Source organism: Barbus barbus, assembly GCF_936440315.1.
Source record: "Barbus barbus genome assembly, chromosome: 32".
Classification (NCBI taxonomy): Eukaryota; Metazoa; Chordata; class Actinopteri; order Cypriniformes; family Cyprinidae; genus Barbus; species Barbus barbus.
In genome coordinates, this window is record NC_136760.1 from 27,789,908 (window position 1) to 27,808,964 (window position 19,057).

General features: G+C 34.9%; 1 protein-coding gene across 1 annotated transcript in view; it reads right to left on the minus strand.

The window, feature by feature from the left end:
- LOC306852326 (zinc finger MIZ domain-containing protein 1-like) overlaps positions 1–19,057 on the minus strand; it is a 46,182-nt gene that overhangs the window by 26,759 nt on the left and 366 nt on the right. Inside the window, exons 2-3 of the mRNA XM_079389045.1 lie at positions 6,977–7,044; positions 157–275 (exon numbers count right to left, since the gene is read on the minus strand). Of these exons, the coding sequence (XP_079245171.1) occupies positions 157–225 (69 nt within the window). The 5' untranslated portion in view covers positions 226–275; positions 6,977–7,044. The remainder of the gene's footprint in view (positions 1–156; positions 276–6,976; positions 7,045–19,057) is intronic.

The window sequence follows — 19,057 nt, forward strand, 5'->3', positions numbered from 1 at the left end:
ACCTGCTCTCCAGGTGTCCTGTAGGGGGCGTCACAGCTTATGAATCTATTCAAACACTCAGAAGAGGGTGACAATCTTATTTTAACTGCAGAGTAACTGGCCAGTGAGACAAATGGAGATCCTAAAGGTGTTTTTAAGGTCTGTGTTTTCTCTTACCTGTTTGATGCAGTGGAGCCGGTCGTTGGTTTGCTGGATGTGTCTGTCCATGGACTGGAGAGAATTCATCCTGCCGGACCGTCTCTGACCCTACCGCCCGGCCATCCAATGCTCAGACCCTGAAAAACACACTCCGTTTAGACACAGTGCCAGATTCAGTGATCAGACGCACCATCTTCAGAAGATCACAGAGGCTTTTTGTCAGGTCTGACAGGAGGAGACCATCTAGAAACCAACTAGAACAGGCTAGCAACCACCTCTGAAGAAATGTGTAAAAATTAGTGATGCAACAACATTTTTAACCAAACCGAAGTTTTCATTTAGCAGAAAACCAAAAACTAATATTTTTAATAATCAATTCATTACGTTTATTTAATAATCAAAACCTGTTTTCATGGCGGATTTATTCAAACAATGAAGACAACAGGTCAAGAAAAATCAGGATGATTAGGGTAAATCAGGGTAAACTAAAAATAAAAAAGTTTATTTTTGCTACTTGAATTAAAATAAACGTTACCTGAAATAAAATTTAATTAAAAATTTAACATAATAAATTTTGCTTGCCAATTTACTAAAATTAACTATTTTCATTTAATCTGAAGTACTAAAACTAAGTAAACTAACTAATAAAAATTAATAAAAACTATTTAGACATTAAAAATATAATACAAATGTCAATGTTGATCAAATTTAAAGTGAAAACAGAAAATATTTTAATAATATTAACAAAAAATAACACCAGTAAAAATCTAATGAATGATAAATGCATGATATATAATGCATATATTTCATAAAATGCTTCTCTCTAAAGATGTCATTTTCCCCGATGCACTTTAGTTTGCATGTTTTCTTTATTATTAAGTAGTACATAAATGCACGGCTATTTATTCAACATTTAGATAAACGTGTGTGTGTGTGTGTGTGTGTGTGTTTGAGCAGCAAGCATTTTAGCTGTAAAATAATAAAACCAGGTCAGAATATGAGTGCCGATTCCATAATCATATGATATTAGAGCAGCACGTCCCGTTTACATCACCGTTTACAGTGATATTTATAGTGTAAATGAACAGTATATGTGCCACTGCAGACTGAAGCATCCCAGAATGCACCAGCAGGAGTTTGGCAAACATCCGGGATCTCTCATCTATCAGACTGTGGCTGCAGCGGCTGGAACACTTGCATAACTAACAGACAAAGTGTCGAGACAGGCCACATCACACACACACACACACATACAAACATCCCTGGCACAGAGTGAAGGATGATGGGAAACATGTCGAGAAGCAGAGGGAGAGTTTCCTGCTGTTTAGTGAACGTCAGTAACCCTCCACAATCACACAACTCTCGTTTGTGTTACATCACTCAGTAACAAGATGGCATGTCAGATGAGACGCACACTAAAGCTCCAGGCATCTGAGTGACACACACACACACACACGCACACACACACGCACACACACATGCACACACTGGATTAAGACGTTTACAATTATCACATTCATACAGACGTCAAGAACCAGGAAGAGTCACTGAGTCATGAATAAAAATGAAAAACATGGCTAAAAATATAAAGATGACAAATGGAGGAAATAAATAAATCTGTATAGATGGATTTCTGCAGAACTAGACAACATAAAATACATACAGAATGAGTGTCATATTCATATTCCATTTTACTAATGATTATCACATTCTTAAACTTTCATACTAAATTATTACCACATTCATAGACCATCACAAAAACAATCATCATATTCATACACCATCATACTGGAAAATTACAATACTGAATGATTAGCATATTCATACACAATCACGCTGAACGATTTCCATATTGATACTGCATCACCATACTGGACAATTACCATATTCATACACCATCACACTGGAAAATTACAATATTCATACACCATCACACCGGACTATTACCATATTCATACACCATCACACTGGACAATTACCATATTCATACACCATCACACCGGACGATTATCATATTCATACACCATCACACCGGACGATCATCATATTCATACACCATCATACTGGAAAATTACAATACTGAATGATTAGCATATTCATACACAATCACGCTGAACGATTTCCATATTGATACTGCATCACCATACTGGACAATTACCATATTCATACACCATCACACTGGAAAATTACAATATTCATACACCATCACACCGGACTATTACCATATTCATACACCATCACACTGGACAATTACCATATTCATACACCATCACACCGGACGATTATCATATTCATACACCATCACACCGGACGATTATCATATTCATACACCATCACACTGGAAAATTACAATATTCATACACCATCACACCGGACTATTACCATATTCATACACCATCACACTGGAAAATTACCATATTCATACACCATCACACCGGACAATTACCATATTCATACACCATCACACTGGAAAATTACAATATTCATACACCATCACACCGGACTATTACCATATTCATACACCATCACACTGGAAAATTACCATATTCATACACCATCACACTGGACAATTACCATATTCATACACCATCACACCGGACGATTATCATATTCATACACCATCACACCGGACTATTACCATATTCATACACCATCACACTGGATGATTACCATATTCAAACACCATCACACTGGACGATTACCATATTCAAACACCATCACACTGGACGATTACCATATTCATACACCATCACACTGGACGATTATCATATTATTAGACCATCACACTGGAGCATTTCCGTTTTCATATGCCATCACCATACTGGACGATTATCATATTCATACACCATCACACTGGATGATTACCATATTCATACACCATCACACTGGATGATTACCATATTCATACACCATCTCACTGGACAAATTCCATATTCATACACCATCACACTGGATGATTACCATATTCATACACCATCTCACTGGACAAATTCCATATTCATACACCATCACACTGGATGATTACCATATTCATACACCATCTCACTGGACAAATTCCATATTCATACACCATCACACTGGATGATTACCATATTCATACACCATCACACTAGACAAATTCCATGTTGAATGATTACCATATTAATACACCATCACAATTACAATATTCATAAACCATCACACTGGATGATTTCCGTATTTATATTCACCATACTGGGCAATTTCCATATTCATACCATAGTCATCCACAATCATACTGGAAGATTAAAATATTCATATTAGTATTAGCATATTAGTATATTAGCATTAGTTCATTCATATACTATGACACATCATATCATATACAATTTTCATATTCATATACCATGGGATGGTTCCCATTGCTAATAAACTATGGCATTACCAAGGTTATCCAGTCCTGTTCTGTGAGGCTGAATGTGTGTGTGGATTACGCTAACGTCGCAGTAGTGTTACGTTAGTGTGGTCTGAAATACTCATTCAGTACAGCGTCTGAAAGCGTTTCCCTCTGTGACTCTGATTCAGATCAGCCTCAGGAAATGAGGCCTTTCCTGTCAGAGGAAGAGAGAGAGTTTTACAGGAACTGGTGCAGGGAGGAACACGGACATCTGAACCATCAGCTGCTGTGTGTTCAGAAGAACCTCAACCCGCTCAACTTCACCTCCACAAATCTTTCTGTGGTTTAACTTTAATTTGCTGTACTTTTTGCAGTATTTAATTAAAAGAGAAAACCATATTTCAGATTTTATTCTCTCGCTCTTGCGGTTGGACGGGATGATGTCATGATGATGTTGTAATGATGTCATGGTGATGCATGTAATGCAGAAGATGGGATAAAACCACTGTTTTTTACGGCCATATTCTGACATACAGTCAGGTCCATAAATATTGGGACATCGACACAATTCTAACATTTTTGGCTCTATACACCACCACAATGGATTTCAAATGAAACAGGTGTAGGTGTAGGAATTACAACAGTTTGCATATGTGCCTCCCACTTGTTAAGGGACCAAAAGTAATGGGACAATTGGCTTCTCAGCTGTTCCATGGCCAGGTGTGTGTTATTCCCTCATTATTCCAATTACAATGAGCAGATAAAAGGTCCAGAGTTCATTTCAAGTGTGCTATTTCCATTTGGAATCTGTTGCTGTCAACTGTCAAGATGAGAGCCAAAGAGCTGTCACTATCAGTGAAGCAAGCCATCATTAGGCTGAAAAAACAAAACAAACCCATCAGAGAGATAGCAAAAACATTAGGCGTGGCCAAAACAACTGTTTGGAACATTCTTAAAAAGAAGGAACGCACCGGTAAGCTCAGCAACACCAAAAGACCCGGAAGACCACGGAAAACAACTGTGGTGGATGACCGAAGAATTCTTTCCCTGGTGAAGAAAACACCCTTCACAACAGTTGGCCAGATCAAGAACACTCTCCAGGAGGTAGGTGTATGTGTGTTAAAGTCAACAATCAAGAGAAGACTTCACCAGAGTGAATACAGAGGGTTCACCACAAGATGTAAACCATTGGTGAGCCTCAAAAACAGGAAGGCCAGATTAGAGTTTGCCAAACGACATCTAAAAAAGCCTTCACAGTTCTGGAACAACATCCTATGGACCGATGAGACCAAGATCAACTTGTACCAGAGTGATGGGAAGAGAAGAGTATGGAGAAGGAAAGGAACTGCTCATGATCCTAAGCATACCACCTCATCAGTGAAGCATGGTGGTGGTAGTGTCATGGCGTGGGCATGTATGGCTGCCAGTGGTTCTCTTGTATTTATTGATGATGTGACTGCTGACAAAAGCAGCAGGATGAATTCTGAAGTGTTTCGGGCAATATTATCTGCTCATATTCTGCCAAATGCTTCAGAACTCACTGGACGGCGCTTCACAGTGCAGATGGACAATGACCCAAAGCATACTGCAAAAGCAACCAAAGAGTTTTTGAAGGGAAAGAAGTGGGCTGTTATGCAATGGCCAAGTCAATCACCTGACCTGAATCCGATTGAGCATGCATTTCACTTGCTGAAGACAAAACTGAAGGGACAATGCCCCAAGAACAAGCAGGAACTGAAGACGGTTGCAGTAGAGGCCTGGCAGAGCATCACCAGGGATGAAACCCAGCGTCTGGTGATGTCTATGCGTTCCAGACTTCAGGCTGTAATTGACTGCAAAGGATTTGCAACCAAGTATTAAAAAGTGAAAGTTTGATTTATGATTATTATTCTGCCCCATTACTTTTGGTCCTTTAACAAGTGGGAGGCACATATGCAAACTGTTGTAATTCCTACACCGTTCACCTGATTTGGATGTAAATACCCTCAAATTAAAGCTGACAGTCTGCAGTTAAAGCACATCTTGCTCGTTTCATTTGAAATCCATTGTGGTGGTGTATAGAGCCAAAAATGTTAGAATTGTGTCAATGTCCCAATATTTATGGACCTGACTGTATAACCAGGGTTTCTGCAGGTTTTATGAAGGTCAATTTAAGACTTTTTAAGACCAAGTAAAGAAAAGGTAAGTGATAAATTGAATGGAACACAACCTGCCAATATAGTTTCTAAATGTCTTGTATTAGCAGTACTTTAAAGTTTAAAGATACATCTTCCAAAAGATCTTTTATTTTTTCATTAATTTCATTCCAAAAAAACAAAACGGCTTCCAAACACTAGAATATGGAAAAACATGCAACATTTAATGCCATGACTTTATGAATTTAAGAACTTCTGCTTGGATTTAAGACCTTTTTAGGCCTTATATTGTGGAAAGGCAAATTAATTATTATTTTTAAGACCCACAGAAAGCCTGTATTTCAGAGTGAAACAGGATATTCAACAAATGTAGGTCAGCACTGCATGGAACAATGTGCATCAATATGAGAGGTTTAAAAACGATAGCTAAAAACGGAAAGTTGAGCAAATTATTAGATTTATTCCATTTTTTTCTTTACAAGAACAGGAATAGTTAATTCTGATTTGATGTTGACGTTAATCTAAACGAGCTTATAATGCAGAGATAAAGACAGTTGTCACTGCTGCTCACAATAGCCACTGTTCACACGCTCAACAATACAGCTCTGTTCTGACCGCCTCGTTTACACACAGTCTATTATACCAGCTAATATTCATCACCAGCTGCAGTCACACACATTGATGAATCATGGGTCAACAAACACACACAGCCGTGTGTTGCAATATATGCGCGTTGCATTTGATGTTTATACATTTTCCGCATTTTTTTACATTGTTTTAAAAATAAAAACTAAAGCTGATAGATGGTTTTTACATTGTTTAATAATACTTCACATCATTTTCCGAAGTAGGTGTTTACAGTCACAAATCACTCCGGTGAACAACCAGAATTTGTTAACAAATGAGTCTGTTTATGCAACAATGCATATTACGTCTACACCTTCAGTATTTGGAACAAACATGTTCTGACTTCGGCTAAAACAAAGGTGCGTTTATACCCACAACATTCCTCTGACGAGCGTTTTCTCATGCAAACTTTGAGAACTAAATTCCTGAGAAAACATCAATTGTTAGGGCGTTCTGACCCAAGACAACTGAGTTTAACCTGTGAATGTATTTCATGTCCATTTAGTTAGTTATCTGGCTATCTATCTAAATTTTATTTAAATATTAAACATTTATTTATATTTAAATGTTATATATATATATATATATATATATATATATATGTGTGTGTGTGTATATATATACCGGTATATATATATAAATAGTTTGTCTCTATTATCTATCTATTAAAATAGTAAAATATTTGTTTATTTAATCTGACCCAAGACGGCTGATTTCTTACCTGTGTATGTTCTGCGTCCACAGGACCGAACAGGAAAACGCTACGCATCCATCAGTTGCTCATCTGACCTGAAAGAAATCACAAAGTAATTGGCTACAGCCATAATACAAACAAATGTCATTTTCAAAACTCTTATATAAAAACATATGATTCCTTGACTGTTTCAGAGTACATTTTCTACAGTATACATATCTATATACTGTAATATATGTGTAATTTAATACTGTAATACTGGTTATTTGCACTTTTTTTGCATACTATATGCATAGATGCTTCTGTTTTCCATTGGCTTTGTATTAAATACTTGTAAAATGACAGTAAAGTAAAAAAAATCCAATCCAGTCTAATATTTGGATTTAGTCTTTTAAATATTCTTGCATATTCTTACTGCCAATGTTTGGTTTTTAATGACAATCTTCATGACAATAACTTATTTCAATGCATTATGGGGTTAACGTCTATATGCAATAATGTGAAGGAATTTGGTCCAAATGACTTATCTGAGTCGGGAGCCTAAGCATGCTAGGTTTCATAACTAAAGCAAAATTATCATTATGAAACATTACAGTAAGTGATTTATTAATCTAATGAACAGTGAGCCATAAACGGACAGAGAAAAGAAGCAGACGGAGCGGATCAGTTCGTGCACGTCCAAACAAACACCCCGTCCATCAGAAGAAAATCAGGGCTAAATTCATCCGGGCGAGAGTGATTTTCCAGAAGGAGACGCTGGATGTGAGCCGGTGTCTGGCTGTTATTTTTAGAGTGTCTTGGAGACGCGTGTGCAGCAGGGTTTAAGGACAGCCGTTCACAGCGGTCTGACCCTCTGCTCACCCTCACACATCCCTGCTGATTTATTTAGATCCCTCACTCTGACGCTCTGATATGTGTCACATCTCAGACTGAAACAACCAGCACTTCACGTCCATTTAGTTAGTTATCCAGCAAGCAGTCGTGAAATGAGTTGATCATGTGCAGTCAGATGTCATTATCACAAAATAAACCTTTTCAGGGTGATACACGACTCTTGATTGTACATGATTCCATAAATAAATAAAATATATATTTTAAAAAGTTATACGTGTAAATTTGTATATTTTTACATATTTATATTTTATATTTAAATATGTATATATTTGTAAATTTTATACACACATAAATATTTCAAATATAAATATATATAAACTATATAAATTGTTTATTTCTATTTATCTGTTTATTATATATAATTATTCTTTTTATATTGTTTATATTTCAATTAAAAATGCATTTAAATTTATATAATTTAAATCTAAATATTTACACATTTGTTTATAAATAAATAATATTGAACATTTCTGTTAAATAAAAAAATAATAATATTTTGTCTGATGAAAAATCAGACGATGTGATTTCCTGGATTCTTTCCCCCCATTCTGTCTCTCATAGTTGAAGTGTACCTATGATGAAAATTACAGGCCTCTCTCATCTTTTTAAGAGGGAGAACTTGCACAATTGGTGGCTGACTAAATACTTTTTGCCCAACCGTAAATATATAAATTAAATTGTTTATTTCTAGCTATTTATCTGTCTATATTTATATAACATATAATTACTAATATATACAGTAATTGTATATTATATATGTTATTCAATTATTTTATTTTTAATATCTATATTTAAATTAAAATATTTATTTAAATGTATTTAAGTATTTCTACTAATCGAATGTTATAAATATATGCATATAAATATATGAATCTATTAAATATAAATATAAATTATCCATCTATACAGCTGCAGTTCTAAGTAGAGCATTTAACCCTGACCCACACACACCCTTAAAATTATAGTTCATCCACAAATGATAAGTGTTAACGTTTATGTGCCTAAATACACACAACTACAGAGACGAACCACAGTGCAGAACATTCTAACATCACTTTCAGTGTGAAAGCACAAAAGATCTCATTGGAAGCTTGTTGTGTCACTGCTGGTTAGTAGCACTGCCGAAGCGTTTTCCTACAGGAAGAGAGTTTTGTATCTGGGAATGTCACGGCTTACAGCGCTGAATTAATGACACCTCCTCTAACTATCATTCCCACATCTATCCCTCCCTACAGACCTAGAGAGAGTCGTGTGTGTGTGTGGCGGTGATGCATTAGAGCGTAATGGGAAGGAAAAGTCTCTTTCTCTCTCTCTCTCTCTAATTCCAGATCTCTCTGACACCTCCAGCCATTCATCACACGCTCCTCTGAGCCTGAAGCAAGAAAGAGGGAAGAGAAGAAAAAAAATCAATGGAGTCAGAACTGCAAACAGGCCATAAAGGAGGGGAAGGTACCAGCTGCAGTGCAATTGATTTCTTTAAGTAGAATAACACCTCACACACACACACACACACAGAGCGCCATTCATACACAGCTGCTGAAACACTTATGAACAGATCTCACAGAGCCACCTGGTTCATAAAAATCACCAGAGAATGAGTTACTAATGAAATCATCTGCTGGTTACAGACATGCATTAAGATTGTTTTATATACTGAAAACTGAATATATATACTGAAAGTTGCAAAGTCTCTGAGACTGCAGTGAAACATGTAAAAATATTTTACATTTACATTTAGTCATTTAGCAGACACTTTTATCCAAAGCGACTTACAAATGAGGACAATAGAGGCAATCAAAACCAACAAAAGAGCAATGATATGCAAGTACTATATAACAAGTATCAGTTAGCCTAACACAGTACACGTAGCAAGGGTTTATATGTATATATATATATATATATATATATATATATATTACCCAGGGAAAGAAAAAAAATGCTTGCTTCAATACTTTAAGATACTAATCAAATATCCACAAAAACAACTTTACCAAATAGCAAGAACATTTACTTACACTATTCAACTTTATTTCACACAAACCGTCAGGCTAAAATAAAACTATAAACTAAATAAAATTAGAATTGTATTATTTTATAATAGAAGCACACACATATAATATATGAAAGTAATACATTTATTTTTCTAATATTATATATAATACTATACTATATATTTTAATATTAATATAAAATTAATAACATATTATTATGATATACTATTGTAAAAAACTAACAAAAACTACAACATCACTAACATTTAGGTCCAAACATCAGTAGCACAGCAGTGGCATCTTCTGCAAACACTCCCGTTTTCTGTAAAAACCCAGTTTCTGTAAACGGTATAAAGAAGATAAAGCAGCGAATTACAACATCTGGCACTGTTAGCTTCCTCAGACACGCATAAACACGACAGCCACACGCCTCGTATCTTCCAGAGCATCTCAGCGGCCCACAGCAGGGAAGATCGTTGGCAAGAGCATCTGTTCCTTGAGCTGGCAGGAGAACGGATCGGACGCCTGGAGCCAAACCTTCAGCAGATCTTCAGACGAGAACAGCGCTTTTAAAGGGGTCACAACATAGACCGAGTAAAGACAGTCACGCTCTTGACCATTCTCACTCTTACAATCAAACATGCCATGTTTAAATGACAACATTTCACTCATATTTTGCAGTTCAGTTTCAATAAATGCCAGCCTGAAATCTCCCTGCTGTAGGTTCAGGAATGATTCAGTCACTGTTCGGTTCCTCTTCTGGATAATTGGGTCCTTGTGGAAGCTGAAGTCCAGCAGGACTGCAGACACTCACTCGTGCTCTTATACGATCACTACTGGCTTTAGACATCAGGACTAAGAGCAAAAGCATTCATTCACTTCATCAGCGTACTTCAGTGAGGACATGGTAACTCAGAAATCATCTATCAACAGCAGTTCACTCAAAAATCAGCTTGACCTTATTACATACACTGCAAAAATCTCTTTCTGATCAGTATTTATGTCTTGTTTTCCAGTAAAAATACCTATCTTTTAATACTTTAAAACAAGACGCAAGGACAGACTGTCATTATTGTGTTCAGAGAATATATCACAAATAATATAAGTATTTTTTTCTTTTTACTCCACTGGCAAAAATGGCTATTTATGCATGACACAAATGAAGGGAAACGATTCTATATAAATAACACACACACACACACACACAGCGTGTATTTACGTGTGCAACAAGTTACGTTTTAAACACTCTAAATATAATTATATGTTCCAATTTACACACACACACACATAATATATATATATATATATATAATACAATTTTAATGTAATTGTGTGTGCGTGTGTGTATATTTTATCATATAAATATAGTAAATATATGTTATTTATGCTTGAAAAAATTACATTAAAAAACAATTATATATTTATTATTATTTTAAAATTGAATTATCTTAAATTATATATTTAATATAAAACTTAACTTTTTATTTTATATATATATTTCTTTAAGTAGAATATATATATATATAAAAAAGGGAAGTGGTGTGTGGCCAAGTATGGTGACCCATACTCAGAATTTGTGCTCTGCATTTAACCCATCTAAGTGCACACACAGTAGTGAACATACACCCGGAGCAGTGGGCAGCCAATGCTGCGGCGCCCAGAGAGTTCGGTTGGGGGTTCGGTGCCTTGCTCAAGGGTCTCACCTCAGTCGTGGTATTGAGGGTGGAGAGAGTGTTGGTTATTCACTCCCCCCACCTACAATCCCTGCTGGACCTGAGACTCGAACCCACAACCTTCGGGTTCAACTCTCTATCCATTAGGCCACAACTGCATATATGTTCTATATATATATATATATATATATATGTGTAAGAAAAAATTTAACACACATAATATTCATATTTAAATTTATATTTTATGTTTTAATGCAATTTTGCTTCTCAAGTAAATGTATGGATGTTCTATTTTCCAGCAGAATTAATGTGAAATAGTGAAGAAGTCTCTCTAAACTATAGTTCCCTCATGTTAACAGACATTTGCATTTCATCAGCTTTAAACAAACTGAAGGTTTTTTACTGATCAGACCTGCTGTGCCACTCCTGGCAGTTTAGCAGAACGCAAATGTACAAATAAAGCCATCGTAAATGTCAGAAACGTCCAGAGGCCTGTCGTCTAATACTGTCCTGTCAGTATCAAAGAGGGTTGAGCAATATATCATAGTCATACTGCATTGCCAATACAAAACTACTAATAAAAATGTCACATAAAAATCTAAATACATGATGCAATACACAGACAAAACACAGTAATAATACACATTTTTCTTGGCCGGTGTTTTCAGATTCAGAACTCTGAAAAACTCAGATTTTTCTGTTTTTTAAATAATAAATGAAAACTAAATGCTTCAGCTTAAGAGGTCGTTTAACTGACCAGTAGCTTCGTTAACTTTCAGAGAAACAACATCATTAACGTGTAACGTCTACAATCAGATCCCATTACAATGAGCCTGTGTGTGTGTGTGTGTGTGTGTGTGCTGTGTAAACACACTGGCTCTGAGAGCTTCACTAAGCTACATACTCTCAAAAGGGCATTAGCAGAGGCTATTGAATGATTGTAGTGCATTATCATCGAGCGCAGAGCCGAGACAATGTTAACGGATAACCGTTTAACCGTGAAAGCGCAGAAGAGCCCTGGCATGACGTCTCAGAGCCGGTTAACACATCACACGCTCAACTGTTTGTGCATTTTCATCCACCTGTGTTCACATGCAAATCCACGCAGTGTATGCGCTCAGACTGCTCTTTTGTTGTTCGCATGTGCTGAAAATTATGCATATTTCTTTACTTCTTTCCTCTTAGACGTGTAGATAAAAGTTCATTAAAAGAAAATACTGTCATTTATTCAAACAAACCTGTATGCTGGATTTTTTTATAAGGAACACTATAATGTTATATTCATGCATTTTGCAGACAATTTTATCCAAAGCGACTTACAAAATTTTATTCTGTTTCAAACACAAAACTATCATATGACCTCAGAAAACAGTGCACAATTCATATGGACAACAAATATGTTGTTTATTTAGCAGCTTGACAAGGTCATTATGAAGTTTTGTACAGTAAAACCCCTTTTTAATTAGTATTTATGTCTTGTTTAAAACAAGATGCATTTACCTGAGAAGCTAAAATGCTGACATTATTGTGTTCAGAGAATAGGCATATATGGCAAACAATATGTTGGTGTTTTTTTACTCCACTGGCAAATATTGCTATTTAATGATTGAAACAAACAAACAAAAAAGTTGTATTATTAGTAAAAAAAAAAAAGACATACGCACACACAAACACACATGAGTTTAGATCAACATGAGGATGTGTAAATCAGAGGTTTCATTTTTGTCTGAAATATCCCTTTCATATCAGATACTCAAACAAACGCTTAATAAAAACTGAAGCAAATCAAAACTGACTGTGTTTATTATCTTGATTCCTGATCCTGGTCTTACGTTCATGTGACGTTCATAATCTTTCATCAAAATTCTCTGTAAACCCTAATAAATTAGCAGAAATCTGAGGTGATCAGTTACATAAAATATCTCGTTAATAAAATTTGAGATGAAGTTTTTGATTAATATAATCAAGTCCAAATTTACATTTTTCTTCCTTCAAAATCAAACCATTATCTAATAGTAGTGCTATTATTTTAATATTTTGAATTATATATATATTTTTTATGTTTTTCTCTTTTTATTTTATATATATATATATTTTAAAATATGTTTACATATTTTTTATTAAGTTATTTTAGTACTTAAACTTTAAATGAAAATGAGAAATGTTGGCTTGGCAAACAGCTGAAATAAAAAAAGGTTTTATTTTATTTCAGTTAATTTTATTTAATTTCAAGTAATGAAAATGTAAATGTGATTCAGATTTTTTATTTTATTTTCTGTTTTCATTTTAGTAATTTTGTTGTGTGTTTATGTCATTTTTCTTTAATATTTTAAACAAAAATGAGAAACGCCGCCTAGTAAGCTAGGTTTTTATATATGTATTTTATAGAACTTTTTAAAATTGTATTTCAGTATTTTTTATTTTTTTCATGGTTTTAGTTTAAGTGAACTATAAGTTATTTTTGGTGACCCTAAATCCTCAACTAAACATACAGTTTCTCCATATATGGATCTGATTTCATATCTCACACACTGATACACTATTGAAATATTCCCGACTCACCCTGATGCAGATCCCAACCGATTCCTGCTCCACTAGAGACAGAACTAACACTGACCTAAGCGCTAGACACAAGAACCGATTACGTATTTTATCAGCAGACCGTTCACATTTGTTGCATGAACATAGAACTGAAGTGCCATAACCAGCTATTATATGAAGACTTCAAACGCAGCTCATCCAATCAGAACTATCAGCATTATGAATCAGTATCATAACAATGCTTCAGCTACGGAGCTGATTTTAATCACAACAATAAAGCGCCTAGATTCATGAATCATAAGAGAGATCAGTGTGAACAATGACAGGATGCCTTTGCGGTCTTGATCTCATAAGTGACTGACTTTCATCCTCCTCCTGTTTCCTTCTCCTCCCATCGCTTCATTCCCTCACTTTATGAGCTTTGGCACCTCGATCATTGATCACTGAGAGACAAAAACAGCTCCACCCTTACAGAAACACATCTCTGGCTGTTTGCTCTGTTACTCTCCGCTGCGTTTTGTCTGCAAAGACACACAAAGGATCATCTCTCAGGATGAAGGAAAGTAATGGCTGTGATCTGCCTGTGTTCAGCGCACTGGAACGCTTCCATTTCATTGTGATGGAGACGCAGTCAGGCGAGACGTCATCATGTCAGGGGTCTGCAGACACTCAGGATTTGTGATGGAAGACCACAGACGTGAAGATCAAACATGTACAGAGCCACTCTGACCCTCACACACATCTAACGACTAGCAATCGCCCTCAAATCATCTAAAAAAAACACAATATATTACACCAAAAACCTCTTTCAGCTGGCAGGCTGATCTACACTACCATGCACATCTCATATATATGCAAAAATTGTCAATAAATGTCAATTTTTCTATATGATTGCCCCTCACTAACTTACATACAAGTGGACTGTTTTTGTATGCTCACTAATGCTGCATTTTTATTTGATCAAAAATACAGTAAAAATTGTAAAATATAATTTTTATTTAAAATGACTGTTTCTAGGTAAATATATTGTAAAATGTATTTTATTCCTGAGATGCAAATCTGAATTTTACATAATTTTTTTCAGTGTCACATGATCCTTCAGAAATAATTCTAATATGCTAGCACATTTTAAAATTATTCAAATGGAAAACCGTTCTAAACTAGTAATATTTCACAACACTACTGCTTTTGTTTAATAAATAAATGCAGCTTTGCTGAGCAGAAGAGATTTCTTTCATAAGCATTAAAGAAAAAATATTTGACTAGTAGTGTACAGTTAATGACTATTAAATGCCATTTATTATAGTTAATTTTTTATGAATTTATTTCAGTTGACCTTGAATTTTTTGCCTTTAAAAACAAATAGGGCAACCAAATTAAGTATAAAATACTATCAAACTATAGCTGCTAAGCCCCTAGTGTTTAAGTCAATTTAAGAAAGACTATAAAGGGGGCTGTAGAAACTAAACGTTTCAGAATTTTAGATCAGATCAGAATTTTACTGATCTGGAATCGGCCGCATGTTTAACTCTGTGTGTAAGTGAGGAAGCGCCTGTGTGTCTCATAACAGTGCACACAATAACATCAGAGTTAACAACACACTGACCTCTGCTCAGCAGCTGATAAGTGCTTGTTTTGGGAGCATTTCGTACTGACTCTGCGAACAGATAAAAAAATCACTCTTGTTTTCAGAAGCTCAACAGAGAGGACAACAAACAGCATTACGTCACGAGACAGTGAGTAACATCCTCACAATGTCACTGAGAGTTTGACTGAAACATGAACAATGACTGAGACTTGGTGTTACGAGCACTTCCTCTGTCTGATTGCCTCTTCATAATTAATCGCTTTTTGTATTCCCCAATTGTAAGTCACTTTGGATAAAAGCGTCTGCCAAATGACTAAATGTAAATGTAAATGTAACATCTGAACCCGCGGCAGTCTGTCAGACAGGTAAGATCACAAAAACAGGATTAGACATACGCAACCGTTCACATCTCCAGTCCACAGATCATTTACTGAAGCCAACCATGAGCTCATTAACATACCACTGCCCGATTCCTTGAGGACTTACTTAACATGTGGAATTGAATAAAATAAGACTTGAAATAAGACAAAAAATACATTACTCTTGTAATATTACTAATGAATTACTATGAAAGAAAATGAATACTGTTATGTAAATATTTAAATACTATATTTAAATATTTAATAATATTTTACAACTAACCTGTTATTAAATATTCCATTATTTCATAGTACAATAGTAATATTTAATCATTATTATTATTATTATTAATGTATTATGAAAAACAATGGAATATTTTTTTTTATTAAAATAACACTATATTTTATTTTATTATACAAATAACATTTAGTGAAATATTCAATTTATTTCATAGTACAGCAGTAAGTTTTAATAATAATAATAATTATTATTATTAATGAACTATGAGATAAAACAGAATACTAAAAACATATTTAAATATTTGATTTTTATTAAAAAAACACTATATATTTTTATATACAAAACAATATTTTATGAAATATACTATAGTCTTTTTTATTAATAATAATGTATTACTATTAATGTACTATGAAATAAAATGAAATACTAATTTCAAATTTTATCAAATCAATATTTTTATATTTAATTTATTAAAATAACACTTTATATTTTTATTCCATTTACTTATTTAAACAAATAATGTTTTATTAAATATTCCATTTACTTTACAGTACATAAATATTACTATTAAATATTAGAATATTAATTTATTTGTTTACAGTACAATATAATTGTCTAATCTGTACAATTAGCATTATTATAACAATACCAATAGCAATTGTTTTTTTTTTAAGTATAATCTGTCTATGATGTAAATGCGCAGTGATTACAGGATCGCGCTCATTAGCTGGATCCGGTGCACTCAGACACCGGCTTGGCAATTCTTCTCAATTTTCCTCAAGGATCTGGTGTATCAAACCCATTTGGCTGAGTGCACCGTGTCACAGAGAGACACTTTCAATTCAGCCAATGTGTGCTTTCAACTCACAGACAGAGCCAATCTAAAACACACATCTCATAGCCCGGGAAAATGTGAAAACATACATCTGAAAACACTGGACCAAAACACACCTGACAGCACAGGTGAAACACTCGGAGATGGCCAGACACATCTGTCTGATGCATGTACAGAGGACAACAATTAATAAAACGTGGAGACGCAATGCAATGGCTAAAATATCTGTCTCAGCTAGTGTGGTGATCAATTTGAAAATACATTACTGTGCAAACTTTCTACAGATATAACAGCACAATGCCAACAAGCTAAATTAAGCATCCAATGAAATAAAAAAACTGAAGCTCACTAATCGACAACTATAACCATCCCTAATGTAAGTGACTACAGACTAATAGAGTAACATGAATATTATGGTATTGTGTCTGTGTTCGTGCATGAAAGACAGACAGACAGAGAGAAACTAAGTACAAAGTTTCTGTCTAATTCATAAATATTATAATTGTTAATGTCATTCCTTAATTTAAATGAAGAATCATGATTAATGATCACCAACCATGAGCTCATTAACATATGACTGCCCAAAAACTGCACTTCCTTATTAGTATAATAATCATTTGTATTTTATTATGTATTTTGTAATATTTTTTCACACTTAATCACTTTATTTGGTAACATTTCTTTTATATATATATATATATATATATATATATATATATATACATACAAGTTAATAATATGTATATGAATTTATATTTTTTGCAGTACAAAATGAGCTAAGATAAAAGGCAATTAACTCAATTCACACAAATAAACTTACGTCCCATGAAGCCAATTTTTAGCCATATTTGGTGCTTGATCAGTGCATGTATTCATGTTTCATTAAGCAAGCAAATGACTTCAGTAAATTATTTGTATATAATTAAGCAGGATATTGTTTAGGAGGTGGTATGTTTGTGTGGCATCTGTGCAAACGGATGTGTTTTTGGACGAAGGCAGAGGTCAGTGACCTTTCCACAGATCTTAGCGTTTGGTGTCTGCTAGCCATAACCTGATCTCTGTCTATGTGTGTGTTTGATGTAGACCGACTCGCAGGCGTCTCATCGCAGCGAAGCGAATGAGATTATCTCAATGCAGATTACACCCAAACCACAGCCAACATATGACCTGTCTCACCTTCTGGACGACTGTAGCCGCTTTAGTGTCTACAAACAGAGCAACCAGAGGATGTTTACCCTGGTAAAACACAACAATTTACCTACACGTTCAATCAAAAGGACATTTCCACCAGCGTTGACTAGATAAAGCCTCACAGCAGTGTGTGTAAAGACTGAAAGTAGAGTTAACAAACGATCGAACACACACGTGCTACAACACTGCTCAGTGTCAATGTGTCTATTGTCCACATCTACAGCTGAATAGGACAGACGGCCCCCTCACTACACACTCTCTGGGGCCCGTCAAGGAGGACGGATAGAGCATGGCCGAAAAATCCCTCCTCAGATTCACATCTGGTCTTCCTGTTTCTGGACAGTGAGTGCACAAACACACCAGAGATGTGATCAGAGCTTGCAATGGCTTACATCACTCCTTTCTCCAAGCAAAAGCACACTTACCAAGAATGATGACAGAGTTCGTTTTTAATTATGCATAAACCGCAATAGAACATTATACAACTCAGTACAATCACTGGAGACTAAAGTCCACTCGCAGTAAAGAGGAATTTAAGGGCTGGTCAGTGACTCAACTAGAGAAAAGCAGGAAGGTTTTTGGTTCTTGCGGTTTCTGCACAGATGTCCAGGCATGAAACAACAGCAACTAGCTTTAACTTTATACCCACAAATAAAAAATAATGTATGACTTTAAACGTTTGCTTAAAGTGTTTTCACTTTAAGAAAACTGAGGTAACACTTTACACTGTGCAACAAATCTTAACACAAAATAAACATATAAAGTACTTATTTGTGTAAATAAAAGTAGGATAGT